Genomic DNA, 23,385 nt, shown 5'->3' with positions numbered 1-23,385 from the left:
TTCTTCTGGCAGATTTCTACAAGGGGACCTGGAGCTGGGGAATGAAGAAACCTCTTATGTTGCCACATATTAGCAGGACCTTGAGCGCTGACACAAAGGTGAGGAATATCAGCAGGTATTTCCACATAAGCTCTGGACCAGAGCTCTGTATTCTCCAGGCTGTTGGACAGGGTCTGAAATCAAAAGACAGTGGAAATAATACTAAAGAACACTATTCAGTGCTTCCAATGATCAAGATATATACACATTTTTTAAACTGGCATCTACAACCAAGGAGATCTAAAGAAGTTTTACAGACTGTCATTCACTCTTCACACATGTAAAATGCTACTGCAGCAAGGAAGGAAGTCATTTATTATTCCTCTGCAGAAAGGCAGCCTGCCTTAGATTGCAGCAAGAGAAATTTAGTCAGGAAAAACATTTCCTGCTAACAGGAAAACAATGGAAGCCCTGGAAGTGCTGTCTCCATACCAGGAGCTGGGTGTCTGGCACTGAAGTTGTGAAAACAAACAGATCGATCCACACACCACATCTCAAACCCACTGCTCTGGTAGCTCCCAGGTTGCCCCTCAGCCATTCTGGTTCTCTGACACTGCCCCAAACCTGAGGAAGTTGAGTGAATTGCCACTTCATTTACTTCATGCTGGAGGAACTGAGGAGCTAAAAAGGGATGTGCTGGGTAAGGAGAAGGGGTGTGCAGAGGTGTGCTTTGCTTCATGCCTACAGCCACGGGTAAGGGTCACACCCTTTCTGCTGTGCCGTGAGAAGGAAACTTGGAGAAAGGAAATAAGCTAACTTTACAAATTGTTATCCCAGAATTACCACCACACTCCTTTAGCAGCTGAAAGAAATCATCTAGATACTCCAAATGCCAGGAAGAAAACATATTAAAAAATCTACCAAATTTAGAAAAAACCCCAAACCATAGAGTGTTTAAAAGGTTACAGAAGGCATTGTGACAATGGGAGCCCTCCACATCCCCAGCAAAGCAGTCCTAGTTCCCCTGCAAGTGGCTGTTCATCCTTCCATCCCTTCCTTCCCCAAACCTCAGTCTTTTCAGAATAACTCAGGTGCATTCTCAGGGCTGATATTCTTTGCTCTAATAGCATTTCTCCCTGCAGGGAATATAAAGTGGATCAGCTGTAAAATAACTGCCTCTGGAATGGAGAGTGTTGCTGATGGCTTTGCCATGTGTGCTGAACCTGCAGTCTCCTGTATAGCCCTGAAGGTAACACCCATCTCAGGGACACAGTGGGACACAAGAGTTTGCTGGGGAAAGAACGGGACTTTTCCTTTCCAAGTAAAAGTACTTTTATGAGGAATTAAAACCAGTGACTAATTTATCCATTCTGGGATCTGTAAAAAGATTCATACTCTGTCAGCCATCTGGATTCCCTTGCAGCTTTAAAGCAAACTGGAGGGCAGGGCACAGAGTGCTGCTCCTGTCTTCGCCTTGGAATACCCACTCCTTCCTCAGGGAAGAATCCTGCCACACCGTTACATTTCCCAGGTTTTACACTGGAGCCATCCCTGTATTACCAGATAAGGCCAGCTCAGCTCATTTCACGTTGTACATCACAGAAATCAGCTATGGCTGCTCTCACAGGCTCACCAGAGTCTTGTTCTAAAAGGTTTTTCTGTCTCTGCCCTCTCAGGGAGGAGTATAATCCACTCAGAAATGTTGGCCAGGCTTCTTCCCCTGCTGCCTTCCTGCCCAGAGCTCATGGGGCAGCTGTGCCAGCAGTGTCTGAGCTGCTGCAGGGTCTGTCCCTATCCCATGCTCATCCCACTGTGTGGATTTTTCCAGGTGGGGCCCTACACAAAAATCCCCATCAGAATCCTCAAAGGTAGGATCATTCCTGGGGCAGATACAGCCCAACGATACTTCTAATTATCCATCTGCTATGAATGAGATGCAAGAAACACAATAAACAGAGCAAGGAGGAGAAAACCTCTGTTTCTGCAGGAACCCAGCTTGGAGACAAAGGCAGGAGGAAGGTCCTGCGCCTTTGTGCTCGGCCATGCCCCAGCCCCATTGGCAACTGCTTCCACAAATGAGGGGAAAGTGGGTCATTTTGTCGTCAGGACAACAAAAGCACACACTGACCTAGATATGTCTGCAGGAACCTAATCTTGCTCCTGGCACAGACCACGGGGTTCAGACAGGACCGGGGGTTCCAGCTGGGGAAACACCGCACATAAACAAGCTCCAAAATATCCCTTTTCTCTCTGTGGCAGCAAGAGCAGCCTCTCCCTCCTCTCTGTGTGTCGTGGCAGGCGTCACAGCGATGGCACTTGGTCCTGATTGCCAGCTGCTGGTGGCAGCTTCCCAGGATGGCTCCATGATTGTCTGGAATATGGAAGTTTTTGAGATGCTGCACATCCTTCCTGGACACTCTGCTGAGCCTTCTCCACTTTTTGAGGCTGGAAAGCTGTTTTGATGCCTGAAAAGAGCTGTGACAGCTTGGCAGTCAGAGCTTTAGGCACACAGATATGTCCCAGCCATAAGCACTCTCCTAAATTCCAAAAGCACTGAGAATTCCTCATTTTGTGAGCCCCTCTTATTTTATAGCTGAGGTGAGGTGTGTGGAAGTGTTTGAAAAAGGAACCTGTGCTTTTTCTGCTGCCATAGATCACAGTCTGCACATCTGGAATTTGATTTCTGGCAGAGCCAGGTTTATTATCCAGGATATGCATCCCAAAGAACAGCCCTCACATCACCTTCATGTGGATGAGGGGAACAGGATTGTATATTTTTCTTCAGGTACAAAGGTACAGTCAGTCTTTAGCTTAAAGGTGCTGAAAGAACCACAACATTGCAGCCACAGCCTTGAAGGTTGAGGACAGAAAAGCCACCTCAGGCCTCGCTATTCCTGTCTCCTTTGCCACCTCTTTCTTAGGTCAATGCTCGACACCTGGGGACAGCAGAACTCATCTTCCATACTTCTGGAGAGATGAGAGATGTGTGGATGTTTTCTGCAGTGCTCAGCCCCAGGCTGCTGCTTGTGACTGTGTCTGAGGGAGGAACTCTGAGTCTGTGACGCAGCAGCACTGGTGAGCTGAGATCCCAAAAGCATCTCTCAGGGCTGCAGGGAGAAACATCCAACATCCAGTGTTCTGATCCAGAGGCAAGGGAGGATGACAGTGGGATTTAGTGGGGGATCTCTATCCATGGTACACATCTGTTTGTTCAACTTTTTAACTCTATTTCTTGTATTTCTTATAATATCCAAAGGTTTGATGACCCGGACAACAGATCTGGTTGCCTGGCCTTCCTTCTCCATTCCAAACAGAGCATCCTCCTCAGACTTCACAGTTCCCAAATGGAGAAGCAAAACTCCATCCTGCTGCACTTTATAGCTTTGCAAGCGGCCAGAATGAATTTCACTGCTAATGCCTCTTTCTTTCACTCAGCTGTCCTGGCTTCATGTCTCACTCTTGCCTTTTTTGTGCAGATCTCTTCTGATGAGGGCAGTCTGCCCGAGAAGAGTTCTCTCTGTGGTGGTGGCAAAGATGAATCTGTTCTCACTGCAGGTTTAGTAGCTCCCATTCCTTAGGGAAGTGCTGGCAATAGCTGCTCTCTCAAATGCCAAGGGTCCTTTCAAAGGGGCCAGCATGTGGAATTTCCTGTTGGCCTGGCTTTATTTAACTCTTGTACTTAAGGGGTCACAAATTTTGGGTGACATTCTCTTTGTGAAGAGGCAGAACATGCTTGGGCACCAGGAGCCCTTTCTCTAGGGAATGAGATGTAAGCAGTGAAAGGGACTCGAGATGATTACTTTTCACTGTTTCTAAGCTTGCCTTTGGGCTTCTCTTGAAGGAAATAGAGGAATTAAATCATAAGGACATGTAGTTGAAGGGGATTGGAAACTTCCTTGGCTCAATAAATCAGTAACTAACATTTTATTGTTGTAGGCTTTAAGGAGTATGTGTGAGTGTACCTGGCAGATCCAAAGGGATTCCACAGGTTCCTAGAGACAGATTTGGAACATGAAGGAGTAGTTCCTATGGCTGTTATCTCTGCTGGCAACTGCAGCCTTGTCCCTGGCTCTCAGGCTGCATCTGTCCAGGCAGGGAAGAAGGAAGGGTGGGCAACTTCCCAACCAGGGGCATCTCTTACAAATCTAGCTCACAGAACATGCCCCTCATTCAGGAAAGGGGTTGGGTTGATCCCCAGCAACCTGTGTGGATTTGCAGGCCTGAACATGTTTCTAGTACTGCCACACTTCTAAAAAGATGACCCTTGTTTTTACTGCTTCAAGTCTTTCTGTTCCCCTTTTATTTTTGATCTTGAGTGGAGAGAACTTTATCCATTCATGGGCCCAGCCTCATGTCAGTGTGTGCCTCAGGCCTGAAATACAGTTTCATTTCTGAAATGTTTTAAATGTGAACTCCTAGAAGCTACCTTGCTACCCAGCTGTGGGCAGGAGCCAGATCTGGAGCACACACATCTGGAGCACCACCTCTTGCCAAAGCAACAGGTGAAAAGCCAGCTCAGCCCAAGCTGGGCAGGATCTAATCAGGCACCTTTGAGAGCAGAGGAAGCCCATGGCTGAACAGCTCCAGGTGCTGCAAACAGAGTAAGAAGGCAATGTTTGGCCGTCTGGCCTTAGGCTGTTATCATCTGACAGAGACTGCTCCTTCCTGCTGCTTTAAAGCAAGAGATTTTGGGAAAACTGTTTGAGGCATGGAGAGCTTTTAAATCTCACCTCCAGAGATTTTATCTGGAATAGCTTGTGACAGGTGAAAATCTGAAATATGAATAATAAGGAATTTCACGAGTAAAGAAGCCAACCACGAGCCCCATTTGAGGGCAGACATTCAGAGTAGGAACAGTCTCTGATTGCCTTGTTTTACAGGTGAAGGGTGTGACACACTGGACACATCTGCCCAGGTGAGATGCCCCAGCCAGATGCTGGCTGAGCAAAGCCGGCTCCTTTTCATGGGGCTGATCTCTGGGACAGTCCTTGCCTCCCCACTGAACTCCAGGCAGGATGTCACTTGCACCCCACCTCCAGAGCCACAGAAACCAGTCAACCACATGGCAATGAGCAGGCAGAAGCAGTTTGCCATAGCACACGATGATTTAGTCCTTGCAGATCCATGCCCAGTGATCCACAGGCCCACCCACACCATCAGAACTCAGATCCCTGGCTCCCTGATCTCCTTGGAGATTAACAGAGTCATCTACAGCAAGGCCAGCAGGGATTCAGTCCTTCAGGACTGCCCTGGGGCCCAAGGGTTCCCTTTGGAAGGTCACAGAAGCAGATCTCCCGCTTGGCAAGCAGCCCCAGGGAGCAGCAGGCTGGCAGTGGATCCGATGATTCCCTGCAGTGTCTCTGGGACTTGGAGCTCTGTCAGCAGCAACTTGAGCTGAGCTATTCTGAGGCACCACAGCGCTGAGTGTCAATGGTCAGTTACTGCCCCGGGCTGCCAGGGAGGATGCAGCTGATTCCCAAGGAGAATACCCAAATCCTGTCAAACTGAGAGGCACAAGCTTTTCCCAGCATCCAGGGCTGGTTTGCAAGCATCCTTACAGCTGGATACACCACCCAGGTGTTGGTGCTGTCAGTGGCTGAGGGCTGGTAACTCTGCTCTGACAGAAAACTCAACTCACAGGAGTTCTTTGTCTACGGCTCTTTCTGCTCATGTCACCAGGGTGAGACTCATGGCACAAACCAGGGAACAGGAAGAGACTTCTCAAGTTAATAACAGTAATAGAAAACAGAAATTGGGCCAGCTCAGGAGAATCCAGGAGGAAAAAAGAAAAAAAGTGGTGGAGGAGGTTGGATCAATGCTGATTTTCTTTCACACACCAAGGATGTGTCTGAGCTACTCCTTTCCACAGGTGGAATAAAGGGCTTTACTCTGTCCTACCAGGTTCTCTTTCCTGCACAGCTGTGAGTGCTTCACAACCTAGGAGCTGTATTTGGCTCCCATCATCCTTCCAGCATCACTACTGTAAAAAATATTCATTTTTATTTATATTTTTAATCACTGAATACTCTAAAACATATCCACTTCAACCTGTATTTACCAGCACAACAATCTAATGCCAACCATCCATTTTCAGCTCACATCTCTCCTGAAAGGCCTTTGCTGTGCCTGCTTCTCCAAAGATGATAAATATGTGTATACTGGGTCACTGGATCAATCCATCACAGTCTGGGATGTTGCAAGTGGTGAGCAATTGTGAAAGAAAAAGTCTGTATTAATTTAATCCTTCCTGTATTAAACAGGCCTGTAGCATCCTTCATGTTGTCAGAAGGGAAACAGGCCAGAGGGCAGCAGTTTGTGCAAGCATCAGAACAGGGGATGGAATACCAAATCCAGAGGCAGTGTGTGACCATCCTGCCTGGAAGCTGAAAAGAGCTGGAATATTCCAGCACAATACAGAGAAAAATATTCTGGGTTCAAATACCAGCAGCAACTTTAAAGGCAAAGCAAGAAAGACTTCCGCACGTCTCTCTTATGCAAATCATCTGTAACGCTTTAAGGAAAAACAAGCGGCATATTTTTTTCCCCCCTCTCCTTGCTCTTCATGTAACTCTGTTTCACTGAGTTCAGATTGCCTGGTGACAGGGACCACTGGAGAAAGTGGCATATTTTAAGCCCACATTTATCCTGCTACCCCAGAGAAACCCTTGGGACTGAAGGGCTCCCCGAAGCCCCCCATGGCTCTTCCAACCCCGGCTCTTCCAGCCCCTGGGGCTCCCCCAGCCCCTGTTCCTCCAGCCCCCCTCGGGCCTCACCAGCCCTCTCGGGCTCCCCCAGACACCCCATGGCTCCTTCAGCCCCATCTGAACCCCTCCACCACCCCCGGGCTCCCTCAGCCCCACAGAACCAGAGGCAGTTCCTCCAGCCCCGTCAGTTCCAGTTCTCAGCCCCCGGTTCCTCCAGACTCCCTGCGATCCCGCAGCCCCCTCAGGCTCTCGCAGACCCCCCGGGGTCCTCCAGCTCGGGCCCCGCAGGCCCTGCTCCCCCTCAGGCTCCGCTGCGGCCCCGGCGCTCCCTGAGGCGCTCCCCGAGGCGCCGCTCCCGCCGCGGCGCTCGAACGGCCGGAAGCGGCGGCGGGGGGCGTGGCCTCAGGACGAGGGGCGTGGCCTCAGGACGAGGGGCGTGGCCTCAGGGCGAGGGGCGTGGCCTCAGGGCGGGGGCGTGGCCACGCGGGGCGGGGCGGTGCAGAGGCGTGGCCAGCCATGGGGCGTGGCCAATGGGGGCGCTGAGGGGGCGGGCCGCGCCGCGGGGGCGTGCCCAGCGCCGTGCGCGCTGACGCAGCGGCCGCGCGCGCCGCCGGGGCCGTGCTCGCCCGCCCGATTCCAACATGGCGGCGGGGGGCGGCGGCGGCCGCGGGGCCGGCGGAGGCAGCGCCCCGCGCTGGGGCGGCGGCGGCGGCCGGGCCGCGCCGCACGAGAAGCTGCCGGTGCACGTGAGTGCGGGGACAGCCCCGGCGATCGCCCCTTTCCCACCCTCCCCGCCCCCGCGAAGGGCCGCTCCTCGCCCCCCCGGGACGGCCCCGCCCGCCCCCACCGTGACCTGCCCGGCCCCGGGCGCGGTGCTGAACTCGCCCCCCGGGGCTTGTCTCTCGCCCGCCGGTATTGGGGGGTGTCCCTGGGGCTTGTCCCCTTCGCGCCAGGGGCTCCCCCGCCCTCCTCCGCTGGTTCCGTGGGGTCCCCTGGGGCCGCGTCCTGTTCCCCCGGTACCGTGAGGGCTCCCCGGGCCTGTTCCCCCCTCCCCTGGGCCGTGCCCCGCTCCCCGGCCCAGCTGTTCCTCTCTGGTGCTGCGGTCATCCTCCCCAGGGACCTGTTCCCGGCTCCCCGGTACCGTGCCCCCGTCCGTGCCTTGACACCCCCCCAGTACGGGAAGCCCACTCTCCCCAGTACGTGGTGCCCACCGGGGCCTGCCCTCCTCCGGCCCCCTCACCTGGTACCGAGTGCCCTTCCCCAGTGCTGTGGGACTCCCCCGGGGCTGGTTCCCACCCGCTACAGTGTCTTGAGGTGCCCCCGCCCCAATTCTGGGGCCGTGGGGGGCTCCAGGGCCTGTTCCCCCTGCCTGGGTCTCACCGTGTTCTCACCCCACAGGTGGAAGATGCACTTTCCTACCTGGACCAGGTGAAGATCCGCTTTGGCAGCGACCCTGCCACCTACAACGGCTTCCTGGAGATCATGAAGGAGTTCAAGAGCCAGAGGTAAAGCCCAGGTCCTGCATCCTGGGGTGCTCTGGGGAGCTCCTCAGCCTTTCACAGAATCCCAGAATATCCTGAGCTGGAAGGGGCCCTGAGAGATCACCAGTGCAGCCCCTGGCCCTGCACAGACACCCCAACAACCCCAGCCTGGGCATCCCTGAGAGCGCTGTCCAAACGCTCCTGCAGCTCTGGCAGCCTCGGGGCCGGGCCCATTCCCTGGGGAGCCTGGGCAGTGCCCAGCAGCCTCGGGGGGAAGGACCTTTCCCTGAGATCCATCCCGAGCCCTGACACAACTCCAGCCACTCCTTCAGGTCTCACTCAGCCTTTGTGGGGTCTCTCTGCCTGTGCAGGGCCCCCCAGCCTTCACCCCATCATTCCCCCTCTGCAACTCACTGGTCTGTCCCCCAGTGGTGCAGTCACACAGAGTTGGAGAACTTCTGCCCATCCCATCATTTTCCAGAGGTGAAATCTACAGAAGGCAAATCTATTTTTACTGTCCACTCTGAGATCTTGAAAATAAGTGAAGCAGCCTGAGCACAGAACCTCTGGCGTGGCAGCCCTGGAGGTGGTGGGTGTCCTGCCCCTTTGCCAGCCTGCACACTCATCTCTCCTCTCCATGGATAACATTCCCAGGGCGAGGCTGCAGTGGTCATTCCATCTAACTGGGCTAATTTTTTTTTTAAAGAATTGTATCCCTAAGTTACCAGATGCTCCACATCCCTCTGGCATTTTCTGGGCTTGTGTTTCTGATTTGGATGAAAGTAACAAACCCCTCTCAATTTTAGCATTGACACACCTGGAGTCATCCGACGTGTTTCTCAGCTTTTCCATGAGCATCCTGACCTCATTGTAGGATTCAATGCCTTTCTTCCTCTGGGCTACAGGATAGAAATTCCAAAGAATGGGAAGTTAAGTATACAGTCACCTCTGAATAGTCAGGTAGGTCACAGAGCTCTTGTTCCCTAAATAAACTGTTCCATGGGTCACTGGACACGTCTGCACAGTTTAGGCTGTGGAGATTTATGTGTAGTGCATGTTGCTGAGGTGTTTAGGTGGTTTTCAAAGCCTGTGATAATGGGTGTAATATAAATTTAAATGTTTATTCAAAGAGTCATAGAGTGATTTGGATTGGAAGAGACCTTAAAGATCACCTAGTTCCCAATTTATTCTCAAACCTGGTAGTTTGACTTATACAAGAATGATGATTCTGCATGAAAACACCACTTCAAGACCAAATATTTCAGTCAGATTTGGAAACTGAAATTGTCATTGGCCTGACATTGTTAAATGGGTTCCCAATATAGGTTGTAGGCAGTGACAAATTTCAATGAGAGATCCTGGAAGAATTGCACTTCCAGTCTTCCACTGATAAACCAGGAGACTTGTTTAGGCAATAGGCAAAAGTACACAGAACAGTCATTGAATTGTTTAGGCTGGGGAAGGTCTTTAAAGATCATGGAATCCCCATCAGGTACTGTTGGTGTGAAACACATCTGCTGGGGTACAGATGGACGTTGCCCTTGCTTGTTTTTTGTTGTTGTGTGGTTGTGGAGCTGAAACAGAGCCATAAACTGAATTCTGCTGGTAAACTCGTGGTTTAACTCCAGTTAGTAGCAGGAACTACCTTTTAGATCTCAGCTCCTTCAAATCTCTCTGCTGCTTAGGAATTAACATCTGTAAGGGCCTTATGTTTGATACGCTGCTTAAAACTGCAGTTCCTCTGCAATAACCAGCAGTAGCAGGACCTGCAGTGGGGGGTGTTTGGTGCAGCCTCTCAGGTGAGGCCAATAAGGCTGTGACAGCCACAAGTCAGGTGGTTCCTACACCAGGGAGAACTTTGGGGGTTATTTTAACTGATGGAGTTAATAAACCAGGTAGGGAAATTGTTTAGTGACTGAAATGCTTTTTCTTCCTTCTTCATGTGACAATATTTTTTAACTGGAGATCTTGCCAGCACTGCTGCTGGGTTGTTGTGGAGCTGGTCCCTGATCCTTTTCCAACACATCTCCTGTGTCCTGTGCCCCCAGGTGCCCCCAGAGCCCGTTCCCAGCACGCTCCCTGGCAGTGGGCTGGTCTTGCACTACTCCCAGGAGAACTCCCACAACCACAGCGACTGCTCCGAGGAGTTTCGGCAGCAGCTTCCCTACAAAGAAGATAAATCCCAAATTCCCTTGGAATCTGATTCCGTGGAGTTCAATAATGCCATCAGTTATGTGAATAAGATCAAAACACGTTTCCTTGACCATCCAGAGATTTACAGATCCTTTCTAGAAATTCTTCACACTTACCAGGTAAAAAGCCTTCCGTGGAAGAGGCGGTGGGTTGGCGTTGGAGCTGTTGGAGTCGTAGTTGTCAAATTTAATCTCTGTCTGTTGAACAGACTTAGAGTCCCAAGGACTGGTCTTTATCCAACAAATGCCTTGTAGATATTCACAGGAAATGACAAAAAGTGTGAAAATTGTGGAACTTTTCAGAGTATAGAGAGGTTGTAGCCAGATCTGTCTTTACTCACTTTCAGCTGATTCCGTGATCCTGTGTGTGAAAGGAGGCCCTGTAACAACCTGGGGCTGGCTCAGAGTCCTTTCAAGTTCTGTGGCATTGGTGTTTCTGGCTCAGGATGAGTTTTCTGGCAGAGTGAGGTGCTTTTGACTCTGTTGAACATCTGTGTGTATCTTTTCAGAAAGAGCAGCTGAACACCAAGGGCCGACCCTTCCGGGGCATGTCAGAGGAGGAAGTGTTCACTGAAGTGGCCAATCTGTTCCGGGGACAGGAGGATCTGCTCTCAGAGTTTGGACAGTTCCTCCCAGAGGCAAAAAGGTCTTTGGTACGTGCTGAGAGCAGGGCAGGATATTGAATGCTCTGTCTGCATGTAGAATATGCAAAACGTGGGAAATCATACAGCCAGTAATGAGCTTTGCTCCTCTTCATTGTTTGGATTTTCCCAGAACAGGTGACTTAACCACATGCTCTGTGTCCTGTTAGGATTCTTTATTTGAGAGAAGAATGTTGAAATCATTATTTATTTACTTCAGTTCACAGGAAATGGACCATGTGAAGTGAACAGTGCCCAGAAAACTGAGCATGAGAAGAATCTGGAGCACAGCAAAAAGCGATCCAGGCCACTGCTGCTGCGTCCTGTTTCTGGCCCAGCAAAGGTATCTTTCAGCAAGTAAAAACATAGAGTAACCTGATATTACTTGTGCTTAGTAATTGCTGAGATAAAGGTGTCATGAGTAGTGTCTTTGTATGTAGGTGTATGAAAAACAAAATTTTGAGTTATTTTAATTACTGTAGAAAAAGGGAATTTTTAATGCATGCTTAAATGTGTGTGGTAACATGTTTGATACTAAATATCACAACCTTCTGTACTAAGTATTGGCCCTGGAAAGGGACAATTTATTGCTTCTGTGCAGAATCTCAAGTGATTCTCTTTTTTTGTTGTTTCTTCTTAGCTGGGAGACATTTGACAGAGATTGCTGTGAGGACGTGACACAGCAATGCCAGGTCACTGCTGGGGAAATGCAGGGTCTCAGCCTTTGCAGGGAGCTGTTCTGTGTCAACAGAGTGGAATTTGATGGCATTTGAGTCACAACATGTTAAATATAACTGCTTGTTCTTTTAACAGAAGAAAATGAAGCTGCGAGGTACCAAAGATCTGTCAGTTGCGACAGTGGGGAAATATGGGACGCTGCAAGAGTTTTCCTTCTTTGACAAGGTCAGTAATTGTTCTTTTCTCACATTTTTGGACTTATCTTCAGCCTTTTATGTGGTTGTTAATTAGTTGGTTTTGTGTATAATTTGTGTCAGCACTTAAGACGTTCCCTGACTTTTCAAGTGGTAGAGAAAGACCGACAAAAGTAAAAATAGGTGGGTTTGGAAGATGACTAGACAGATAATGAATAATTTTCTAAGTACAGGTGGCATTCAGGTGATGTGATCATCTCTCCAAACTGCTGTAGGTGCGCAGGGTGCTCAAGAGTCAGGAGGTCTATGAAAATTTTCTCCGTTGCATCGCTCTCTTCAACCAGGAGTTGGTCTCTGGCTCTGAGTTGCTCCAGCTTGTTACACCCTTTTTAGGGTAAGTTACTAACTTACTTCTCTGCCCTGTGGTACTTTGTAGGTCCTACTCTGTTATTTTTTGGACACATTGTGAACTTTGTTACTGAAGTTTTGGATTTAACTTAGAACTATGTCGTGGGTAGCGCACAAGAAATTAAATGAACGTTAATCCAAAAGGAGGAGTAATAAAATCTGAACCTTTAAATTTATCTGTGCAGCTCTTAACGAGTATTGTGAGGAAACATTTTCCTCTGTCTGTTCACACTCCCTGTTTAATATCTCAAAGTGTAATAAAGGTATAAACATGAAATCTGAGAACAGGGCTGTGAGAAGGATAAATAGCTCCAGCTCTGCTGCGAGCCTCCTGAGCTGTTTGGCTTGCAGCAGAAGAGGGAGAGTCAAATGGCAAGGATCAGTTTCTCCTCAGGCACTTTAGGGGAGCATTTGTGTAGTGAAGGGAAATTGTTTTCCTGCCTTAAGTAAAAAAACCCTTAAAGCAATTCAGAGAGAATGATAACAGAGGTGAGATGTTGGTGAAAGATTTCTCCCTGTAACGCTGAGTTTGTTTAGATATTTCTGCCTCCCTTTTATGACACACATTAACCACTCTAAAAATGTCACAGTGAAATAACAAAATACTTGTGTTTTTGAAGGAAATTCCCAGAACTCTTTGCACAGTTCAAGTCCTTCCTTGGTGTGAAAGAGCTTTCCTTTGCTTCTCCGCTGAGCGACCGCTCCGGGGATGGAATGAGCCGGGAAATTGATTACGCTTCCTGCAAACGCATCGGATCCAGTTACCGAGCTCTCCCAAAAACCTACCAGCAGCCAAAGTGCAGTGGGAGAACAGCCATTTGCAAGGAGGTACTTTGGGGTCAGGCTGTTCAATCCCTGAACACACATAAATTGGAGTGCGGCCATTTGCTCCACAACTTCTGCATGTGGAGTCCCCTCTTCAGTGCTGATTCCCTTTACTCAGCCAATTTATTGAAATAGTACCCACATTCTACTAATTTTATCTAAACCCATCTCAAATCACATCTTTAATACCTTTCGAGTCTGTGTGCAGACACAAATGTGTTCCTAAAGACAGAAAACAATATTAAATACCCTGGGATAAACTTTTTAGCAGTGGGCCAGTATGACCTTTGGGAGCAATTTTTCTCTGGAAGAGCCCTGTGAGGCACTGCCTGAGGCCCCATTCCCACTGTTGTGGAGAGCTCTGTCTTCTTTTTTTTACAGTTGCTGATCACTGCAGAGTGATCTCTGTGTGTGAGGTGATAGTGAAGGTGGTTTTGAGTTTTCTGAGCAGCAACCCAGCAGTTCCACACAGACCTCAAATCTGGGGAGCAGTGACCTGGGAATTAGGTCTGTAATATCCTACAGAACCTCAGGGAAGAACTGTGCAAAAAGATGAGAGAGAAAACCCCATGAGAACAGCTCTGGGCTCACAAGGCCCTGCTCAATGTCGTGTCTTTGCACTGTTGCAGGTGTTAAATGATACCTGGGTTTCATTTCCATCCTGGTCTGAAGACTCCACTTTTGTCAGCTCCAAGAAGACTCCCTACGAGGAGCAGCTGCACCGCTGCGAGGACGAGCGCTTTGAGGTACCTGTGCTGCTGAGCTCCCTTTCTGCTTCCTCAGAAAGCAAAACCTCTGGATTTTGCTGAATTAATTGGTGGCCAGTTCCTGGAAGTTCTGTTAGCGTTTATTGGTTTGAGATGGAGTTTGGTGTGTTGTGCTTGGAGTCTAATAGCTCTTCCTAGGCATGAGTCCAGTTCTAAATTGCATGTGACCTTTGGGAGAACTGGCAGAGGTCTGTTTTCCAGTAAAAACTTTCCTGATGCTTCCTGGCTCCACCCATGGGGGCTGGAACACCTTCCACAAACCTGGGCTGCTGCTGCTCTCCGTGTTCCTGCTCTGCCTGTTCTGACACTGTGTTTTCTGGGAACTCTCAACAGCTGGATGTTGTCCTGGAGACCAATTTAGCCACAATCCGTGTGCTGGAGAGTGTGCAGAAGAAACTGTCCCGCCTGACCCAGGAGGATCAGGAGAAGTTTCGTCTGGATGATTGTTTGGGGGGAACCTCAGAAGTGATCCAGCGCCGGGCCATCTATCGCATCTACGGTGACAAAGCACCAGAGATCATCGAGAGTCTTAAGAAAAACCCAGTTACTGCTGTTCCCGTTGTTCTTAAGAGGTAATTCCCACTGTTCTGTGTTCTTTAAGAAGCTGATAAGGGATTTTTAAAGCATTTTTAAACAACAGGACAAGAGGACATAGCTGCAGGCTGCTCTACTGGAAGTTCTGGTTGGACATCAGGGGGAATTTCTTCACAGGAAGGGTTGTTAAACACTGGAAGGGGCTGCCCAGGGAGGTGGTGGAGTTGCCGTCCCTGAAGGTGTTCAAAAAACAGCTGGACGTGGCAGTCAGTGCTCTGGTCTGGTTGTCAAGGCAGTGACTGGTCAAAGGTTGGACTCAGTGATCTCAGAGGTCTCTTCCAACCTAAATGATTCTGTGATTCTGTGAACTGTTTTTTGTAGGTGTTGTTTCAAAGGATAAGTTGTTATCAGCGTTGCTGCTTTTTCAAATTTATTTATTGCTTCTGGGAATAAATTCCAGTTTTCCACTGAAAACTTCTTGCTGCACCACAGCTGGCTACATTGAAATGTTTGGGGTGTGTTTCTGTGCCTGTCTCCCTGAACTGACTGTTCATTTATGCAGATTGAAAGCAAAAGAGGAGGAATGGAGGGAGGCCCAGCAGGGCTTTAACAAGATTTGGAGGGAGCAGTATGAGAAGGCCTATTTGAAATCCCTGGACCACCAGGCCGTCAACTTCAAGCAGAACGACACCAAAGCTCTGCGCTCCAAGAGCTTGCTGAATGAAATTGAGAGTGTCTATGACGAGGTGTGTACGACAGGGAATGACCCCTCCTCCATGCCCTTCCTTGGCAGTGTGACCTAGATGTGTGCATGGCACCTGGGACCGTGTGGAAGTGGTTGGAAATCGGGAGATTTCTTGGTCAAAAACAGCTGTCCCAAGCACAGTGTTAATACTGGCTTATTTCTCCTGGCAGGAATGGCTCTTGAGCATGGATTGGAAGGATTTTAATCTATTTGTCTCTTGATTATAGCATCAGGAGCAGCATTCAGAGGGAAGGAGTTCATCCACGAATGAGCCTCATCTTATCTTTATCTATGAAGATAAGCAGATTTTGGAAGATGCAGCATCTCTTATCAGCTATTACGTGAAGAGACAGCCCACCATCCAAAAGGAGGATCAGGCAACCATCAGGCAGATTGTGCATCACTTCATACCCGAGCTGTTCTTCTCTCAGCCGCCTGAGCACAACATTTCTGAGGAATCAACAGATGAGGACAGAGAAAACCACCAGGGGCAGAACCTGGATACTCCTGAGCTGCGGAAAAAACACGTGCCTGGGCCTCCAAGCAGTCCTTTGGAGACCAAAGCAACCTTCTGTGATGTTACAGCTGCTGAGCCCCACAACACCCTGGATGATGTTTACAGCCTCTTCTTTGTCAATAATAATTGGTATTTCTTCCTCCGCCTTCACCAGACTCTGTGCTCCAGGCTCCTAAAGATTTATCGCCAGGCCCAGAAGCAGCTTCTGGAATATCGGACTGAGAAAGAGAGAGAGAAGCTCCTCTGTGAAGGGAGGAAAGAAAAAACCAATGATCCAGCCATGGAGCTAAGACTGAAGCAACCAAGTAAGAATAATGCAGGGCTTAGTCCACTCTTAATGCCCTGGTTGCCAGTGCTCCATTGTGTATGTCTGGGTAACTGGGACCACCTGTGAGGGGTGTGGAGGTGCAAACAACTCGTATTTGTGAGTTGTGGACACAGCTCCTTTAGCAGGGCAGTCAGTGTGTCATGGGCTGGTTCACAGAGACTTCCTGCCAGCCCACTGTGCTCAGGTGTTCTCAGGTAGGGATTGCAGGAATTCATTGTAGGAACCCGTCACTTGGATTTCCAATGTAAACAGCCCCACAAGGAAATAGTTATTGCCCAGGGCAGTCCTGGAAGTGCACGAGGGAAACTGTCCCAGCCTCTCAGGGGACCTGGCAGGGAACTGCCTGTCTGTAATGTCACTCTACTCTGGGTTTCGTGGTTCTTGAGCAGTGCTGCCTCTTGCACTGCTTGACTTCACTCTGCATTTTCTGTGTGTGAAATGAATGCCCTTTCCCCTGGCCAGGTGAGGTGGAGCTGGAGGAGTACTACCCAGCCTTCCTGGACATGGTGAGGAGCCTGCTGGACGGGAACATTGACCCCACGCAGTACGAGGACACCCTGCGGGAGATGTTCACCATCCACGCCTACATCGGCTTCACCATGGACAAGCTGGTGCAGAACATCGTGCGCCAGGTGAGGGCTGTGCTGGGGCTGCACATCACCCCTCACACACAGCCAGGCTTCTCCCAGTGCCCTGCAGAGCAACGGGGCACTGAGCTTGGAGCAAATTCAGGGAAAAGTTCTATCTGACAGGGAAACGCCCCAGCAGGAGTTTAGTGAGAGAATTCAGCTTCCATCCAGGGACCACCTATGGGGATTTACTCTTTCTGGCCTTTCCCAACGTTTTTTGAGTTCCAGTCTTTTCAAAATTCTGCCATCCCCAAAATACATCTAAAGCAACACAAAAAATGTCCTGTTCTTCTTGCTCAAATCAGTCTTCCAAGCTGTAGTTTTCTAGTTAAGGCACATCAGCCCTTCACTCTCCTCTGTTCCTTTTATTGCAAACTCATGAAAAAGAGAGTGAAATGTGGGAAGTCTCTGGAGTTTTCTGCTTCAGCTGAGTGTGATGCCATGCTGAGTTTTACACTCCTTTCATGACACACTAGAGTTAACTCCTGGCCCAGGCCTGCTGACTGAATTCCCCCTTTTTTAATGGAAGCTTCACCATCTAGTGAGCGATGACATCTGCTTGAAGGTGGTTGAGCTCTACCTGAACGAGAGGAAGCGAGGAGCTGCTGGGGGTAATTTGTCATCCCGCTGTGTCCGGGCAGCAAAGGAGACCAGCTACCAGTGGAAGGCTGAACGGTGCATGGCAGATGAGAACTGCTTCAAGGTAAGACCTTGCTGCCAGGGAACTTCAGAAAATCACTGAAAAACTTCAGAAAAATCTCCCAAGTGGCACTTGACCTGGCAGAAGTGGGTTTGGAAGCTCCAAGGTGAGAGAGTGAGCAATATGGAGAGAAGGTACCAAAATCAGAGCACAGACAGTGAGGGGACATTGTGGCTCACTGAGAAGCCCTGCTGCTTCTCTCCTAGCTTCTATTTGTTGTCCAAATGACTTGTGAATATGCAGCTTTTTATTGTCAACCCCTGCAGCAAATATTTTCTGTAACTTTATCACAGGTCATGTTTCTCCAGAGGAAAGGACAGGTGATCATGACCATTGAGCTGCTGGATACAGAAGAAACGCAGACAGAAGATCCTGTGGAGGTCCAGGTAATACCACAGTGACCATGGAGTCTGTGTACCACAAAGCAGATGTCTAAGAATGCTTTCCCTGCTTTCTTCTTCCAAAATGTGAGACTTTGCCAGGAGGACAAGTTTGCTTGGGAGGTGGGCAGGTGACTGTGGGGCTGTGGCCATTGACAGAAGTGGTGTATTAGCAAAAGAGTTTCAACATAAATCAGCCTCAGAATAAACAGCTTGGAAAGAAACAAGTTCTTTGCAGTGATGTTTGTCCTGATGAGGTAAAATCTCACTTGAATTGGTCTCCCTTGTGTAGCACCTGGCAAACTACATGGAGCAGTACGTTGGGGTGGAAGGAGCTCCCAACAACCAGAACGACGGCTTCCTCCTGAAACCGGTCTTTCTGCAAAGGTGAGCTGCTCCCTGCCCTGAGCCACACCTGCAGCAGCTGCTGCTGCCTCCTCCCTGCCCGTGTGCCAGTGGGTTTGGGTGATGTGCCAGTCCCGGGGAAATGCAGTCACTTTTGAGGGGCTGCTCCAGCCCAGTGAGCCGCACAGGAATGCTGAAAGAGAAATTTATGACCACTGCACTGAGGTTTGTTCATGGAACTGTGTTTGGAATGGAGCGGGATGGATTCTGGATGGGATTCTGGGTCTACTTTGTTCCCATTTCACTAAATATTTGTCAGAGCTTACTGAGGAACATCCCAGAGAGAGCCTAAAAAACGAAACATGCGAATACAAGTTCCATACTTGTGCTGTGAGCCCTGTCAGATGAGGAGAATGGATAACCAAGTGTGTGATACATGCTTTGTCATCCTTGTTTTGTTCCAGAAACCTGAAGAGGTTTCGCAAGTGGCAGTGCAAGCAGGTGAGGGCCCTGCGCAGTGAGGTCAAGAGCTCCTGGAAGCGGCTGATCGGGGTGGAGAGCGCCTGCAACGTCGACTGTCGCTTCAAGCTCAACACCCACAAGATGATGTTCATCATGAACTCCGAGGATTACATGTACAGGAGAGGAGCTCTCTGCAGAGCCAAGCAGGTACATCTCCCTTTTACTCCCTGTGCAGCCCGGGCAGTAGCAGAGGTTGAGGGTGGGAGCCAAAACGCAGGGACCAATAATTCTTGTGGCTGAATTCCTGCAAGCTACACCCAGAAGCTACTACTGTGTGTTGGGTGTAGCACGGAGGAGAGCTGGTAAATTCTCTGTGCTTTGGGTTAGCTTAGCAGTCTTTACATGCAAATTTTAAGTGGGAGTGGCAAACATTAGGAAATAGAGATGGTTAAACGCAGGTCTGTGGTTTCCTGTTTGTGTTGTGCCCAAAGCATTGCACATCTCAGGTAGAGCTGAGGGCTTTGGCTTTTCCCCCAGGAACCTCTCAGTGATCTTCACTGTCCTGCTCTCAGGTCCAGCCCGTGGTGCTGCTGAAGCACCACCAGCAGTTTGAGGAGTGGCACAACCGGTGGCTGGAGGAGAACGTGTCCATGGAGGCCGTGGATGTGGTTCAAGACTGGCTGATGGGGGACGAGGACGAGGAGATGGTGCCCTGCAAAACCACGTGTGAGACAGTGAATGTCCACGGGGTGCCAGTGAACAGATACAGAGTGCAGTACAGCCGCCGTCCCGCTTCACCCTGAGCACCCAGACGAGTCAGAGCGTTGCTGGTGAAGCACATTTACTATGAGAATAGTGGTGGGAATGCAATGTATGTATTAATGATATTTATCCAAACAGCATTTTACTTTGGATTATCATGTATTTTCCATATGGCATAGACTTGTCTCCTTGCAGTGTAATCCTCCAGCCATCATGAAGAGACTTTTAAAAGCTTTTATGGGAAGGGGGCTCTTGGCATTGCCACACACTTTTCAGTAGTTTCCTGGCTTTAGGCCACTGCTGACCAGCTCAGTGAGGGGGTGAACTACCACTAGTGGCTTTGTTGGAGAGGTGGAGCTGGGCTGGTGCTTGAGCAGATGCTGGCAGCTGCTTCCACTTCGAAGGGTTTAATATTCCATATCTTCCTGACTTTGTGCCGTCTTGGAGCCTGCAGAACTCTTCACTGGGAGTGCCAGCAGGGCTGAGAGCCCCTGGCACAAGGGGGGCTTTGTTATCCCTGTGAACCAATGAGGCAACAAATGACTCTTGTTCCTGGTGCTCTGGTGAGAAAAATACCAAAACTGACACGGGGACGGCCAGCACTCCAGGCTCTGACCCTCCCTCATCAACCAAGTGTTCTGGAGCATGAACTGAGGGGAAGAACTCTGAGCTGTGGTGCTGGGATGGGAGCGATGCCCAGCTGAGGCCCCCCAGCTGCCGGTGTTGCTTTGGGAGCTGAGGACCTGCTGCAGACTCTGCCTTCTAGAATATCCACGGGGAGGAATATCCATGGGGAGGAATATCCATTGCGAGGTCTGGCCTGGTTTTTGGATTTGTGTTTTGCATGTTGGTGGGCAGCTCCGGAGCTGGGCGTTTCCCGGCGTCTCCCTGTGCATGCCCGGCCTCCGGCGCTCCACGGGGCTGCACCACGTCGGTGACATCGGCAGATGGAGCTCCCGGAGCACAACTGGGAGCTGAGCTCTGGCCCTTGGACTCTCCTGTTTCTGCTGGGTCAGCACAGGCGCTGGGTTTGCAGGGACACAGGAAATCTGCGAGCAGCAGTGTGAGATCCAGCCGCAACCATCCCGGACGAGCTTTTCCACTGCAGCAGCCGTACTGCTATCGAAGCTTTTTTTGCCGTGAAACCTAACACAGCCTGCCCTGATCTGTGCAGAACACTACACCTGACTTAATCTAGTGAGAAATCAAGGAAATTTACTCGTGTCTGTCCTGCAGCCCCACTGTGACTTCACTCCTGTTTTTCAGGGGCCAAGGGCAAGCACGCTGTCCGTGGAGTGTATTACAAACATAATGTTTTGAGGCATACCCAGCCTCCTTTCAGCTTTGCTTCCAACTTTTCCCTGGCTTTTGGGGCAATAAACCCCCACCCTGAAACTTTCTGTGGCTTTGATTTTTAGGTTATGATTTCTGCCAGACCTAAGGAGCAGCCTGTAGGATTTGTCCTGGGTTATTTCCACTGTACGACATTTGGTTTCGCAATTGTCTCACTTGACAGTAGAAAAATTGGCCTTTGGGGTACGTTTAATAGAAAACTGTCCTGAGTCTTTGTCTTTTCTGCAAAATAATCTGTGGGAGAGAAGGAGGGAGGCCACTCTCTGGCATTCGTGGCCACTTGCACAACCACTGCCAGCAGAGACTTTTCATCAAGAACCCATGTTCTCCTCATCTGGGTCTCTGCTAAACTTTGGTTCCTGAAACGATCTGAAGGTTCTTCCCCTGCCCTCGTTGCAGGGAGTGATAAGAGAGCACGTGGCTCTGCGAGGGCTGGGGGGAGCAGGGGGACAAGCCCAGTGCAAAGCACGGTGTCCCCCTTTCCCTTCCAGCCAGCTCACTAAACACACCTCAGTCCTGCTCACCTCTCTGCTGTCTCCCAGTGGAGATGACAATTGTGCCAAATTTTATGGTTTTATGATAACAGAAAACTGTTTACTAGAAAATAGATGGCAACTTGTGGCTTAAAATGCGTTTGATTCCAGGTGTCCCAAGGTGGGCACCACACCTGGGCACTGTCCTGTTCCATCAACCCATTCTAAGTGTACTTCAGGTATTTTTAAGCATCCTTATTTTGTAAACCTTAATTTATAATCTGAACTGATTAAGCAAGACTTTTGCCCTTTGCAGTGCTATTGTCTCGAAGCTGAGAGCAGCAAGGGATGTGAAGGGAGTAACGGGCAGATTTGAGAGGGGCTTGTTCATGTCTGAGGGTCTCAGCTGTGTATCTGCACGACCTTGAGTCAAGAGTTTGTTCTTCCATTTGTTTGAAGGATCTTTGCTTTTGGGCTTGTAATTGCTTTGCCAGCTCCTTGAATGTAGTTTTTTTTATATTTATTTGCACATTCAAGTAAAATAAAATACTGATTTTAAAAGTCTGCAGCTCTCACTGTTTTGCATTTCTTTTCAACTAATTTAAACTTTGTGACAACCCCCAGAATTGATTGGCTCGTACCTGAAACTGGATTTTAAATGGTAGAAAAATGCAATTGAAAGGTTGAACGAGCAGTTCCTGGACAGGCTGCAGGATGTGCTGATGCATCTGTGTGTCAGCAAGTGCTGCGTGAGGGTGTGAGCAATGCACTCGTTAATGGAAAAGGGAAATACATTTCCTGCAAGCAGCCCCCAGCAGCGATCCCACGCAGGAGCTGGGGCTGCACTCATGTGGGAGCTGCCAAAACCTTTCCTGGAGCCCGTGGCTGGAGGGGAGCAGGGAGTCCAGGGGGTGGCACAGTTGCTCTGCCACAGAGAGGTTTCAAAAGCAAACATTGGAACGGCTGGAGCTGTGTCAGGGCTGGGCATGGATCCCAGGGAAAGGTTCTTCCCCCCGAGGCTGCTGGGCACTGCCCAGGCTCCCCAGGGAATGGGCCCGGCCCCGAGGCTGCCAGAGCTGCAGGAGCGTTTAGACAGCGCTCTCAGGGATGCCCAGGCTGGGGTTGTTGGGGTGTCTGTGCAGGGGTTGGATTTGATCCTTGTGGGATCCCAGCTCTAGGACTGTGTTGTGCCAGGCAGTGCCTTCTTGCAGCCTGGTTCCTTCCTAGCAGCACCTTTGCCAGAGGTGAGGCACAGCCCAGGCCTGGCCCCAGGAATCACACACTGAACACAACCAGGGCTCAAGAGAAGAGACTGATTCCAGTTCCCAACCCCACAAGCACATCTGCTACAGGTTAAGACAACACAACTGCAACCATGAAAATAACCCTCCACCCGCCTTTCCCTCAACCTCCCCAAATTCCTGGGTAATAACATGTTTAACTGTGCTCCCTGTGAGCTCTGCACAACAAATGAATGAGTGGATTTTGCAAATTGAGCCGTAGTGATGTGACCCAGAGCTGATACGAGTTTCCTTTACATCATCCCCAACACTTGCGTTGCCATAACAAAAGGCAGCTCTGCTCTCTGTGCAGCCCCCTGGTTGCTCACAGGGAAACAAGTTGTTGTTCTCCCAATAACAATCCTCTGGTGCACCAATTGCACGGAATAATTTGATTAAAATGATGGCAGTGGGGTCTCAGAGGACACAGCCCACTTTGCACAAGTCTTCTCTTGGCCCTCTCATAAAGGGGATGCTCCCTGTGCTCGAGGTGAGGGACAGCCAGATGTGACATAAGAGTCCTTGGAGATCTCAGCGAGGGGACAACTCTGGCAACAGCAAACAGCTTAAAAATATCCTTCAGGTTTGCAGGATGGAATAGGTATCAATAGTTTGCTCAATTAAATTCAGAGTTGCTAAAGGAAGTACCTGAGTTCAGCATTTAACATTCCAGGACTCTTTTTACGTATTTCCACATCACAGGGATGCACCAGGAGAGTCGGGGCTGTGAACCAGTGAGAGAGTCTAGAACTGTGTGTGAAAACATAATTAGAGGTTTTCTTCATGTTTTAGCCATTGCTCTGGATTAGAGCTAACTCCTTGTACCACCTGTTCAATTTGAAGACTAAATCAAAATCTAGCAGCTCTTAACCTGTGCTAAAGAATGAATCTAAAGAGTCCTGGTGCTGAAAAGGGATGATGATGATGATGGTGATGATGATGACAATGATGATGATGGCTGTGTCAGGCCAGGTAGCCCCCACCCCAGTGCCACTATCTTGCTGAGAA

At 49.6% G+C, this 23,385-nt stretch overlaps 2 protein-coding genes, 1 long non-coding RNA gene and 1 pseudogene across 3 annotated transcripts; all 4 read left to right on the top strand.

The window, feature by feature from the left end:
* Positions 1–10: 10 nt before the first annotated feature.
* LOC125318014 lies at positions 11–1,347 on the top strand. Its single transcript, XR_007200244.1, has 2 exons — positions 11–98; positions 1,122–1,347. It is a non-coding gene; the product is annotated as an uncharacterized LOC125318014 (long non-coding RNA).
* Positions 1,348–1,777: 430 nt separating this feature from the next.
* On the top strand, positions 1,778–3,228 carry LOC125317667 (annotated as a pseudogene).
* A 699-nt stretch (positions 3,229–3,927) lies between these two features.
* Positions 3,928–6,508, top strand: LOC125317666 (NACHT domain- and WD repeat-containing protein 1-like). Its single transcript, XM_048287550.1, is given in 3 exon segments — positions 3,928–3,931; positions 4,860–5,267; positions 5,270–6,508. Coding segments are annotated over 3 exon segments (546 nt in total). The 3' UTR covers positions 5,404–6,508.
* Positions 6,509–7,324: 816 nt separating this feature from the next.
* SIN3B (SIN3 transcription regulator family member B) lies at positions 7,325–21,661 on the top strand. Its single transcript, XM_048287878.1, has 19 exons — positions 7,325–7,429; positions 8,082–8,188; positions 8,971–9,124; positions 10,213–10,476; positions 10,866–11,009; positions 11,218–11,340; positions 11,811–11,900; positions 12,145–12,263; positions 12,898–13,105; positions 13,732–13,848; positions 14,203–14,441; positions 14,966–15,149; positions 15,376–15,970; positions 16,456–16,625; positions 17,152–17,325; positions 17,616–17,708; positions 17,995–18,089; positions 18,512–18,716; positions 19,082–21,661. The coding sequence occupies exons 1-19, from the start codon at positions 7,325–7,327 to the stop codon at positions 19,310–19,312; spliced, it is 3,417 nt and encodes a 1,138-aa protein (XP_048143835.1). The 3' UTR covers positions 19,313–21,661.
* The last annotated feature ends 1,724 nt before the right edge of the window (positions 21,662–23,385 follow it).

Source organism: Corvus hawaiiensis, chromosome 28 (assembly GCF_020740725.1).
Source record: "Corvus hawaiiensis isolate bCorHaw1 chromosome 28, bCorHaw1.pri.cur, whole genome shotgun sequence".
NCBI classification, from domain to species: Eukaryota; Metazoa; Chordata; class Aves; order Passeriformes; family Corvidae; genus Corvus; species Corvus hawaiiensis.
The sequence above is the reverse complement of the archived record's forward strand: the minus strand, read 5'-3'. Positions and strand labels throughout refer to the sequence as shown.

What these genes read in the sequence shown, in the direction of transcription:
- SIN3B (XM_048287878.1), top strand. Translation starts at nt 7,325, where the DNA reads ATGGCGGCGGGGGGCGGCGGCGGCCGCGGGGCCGGCGGAGGCAGCGCC. An exon ending in AAATTCTTCACACTTACCAG is followed by an intron (nt 10,477 to 10,865) that starts GTAAAAAGCCTT and finishes GTATCTTTTCAG; the next exon opens with AAAGAGCAGCTGAACACCAA. An exon ending in AAGATCCTGTGGAGGTCCAG is followed by an intron (nt 17,709 to 17,994) that starts GTAATACCACAG and finishes TCCCTTGTGTAG; the next exon opens with CACCTGGCAAACTACATGGA.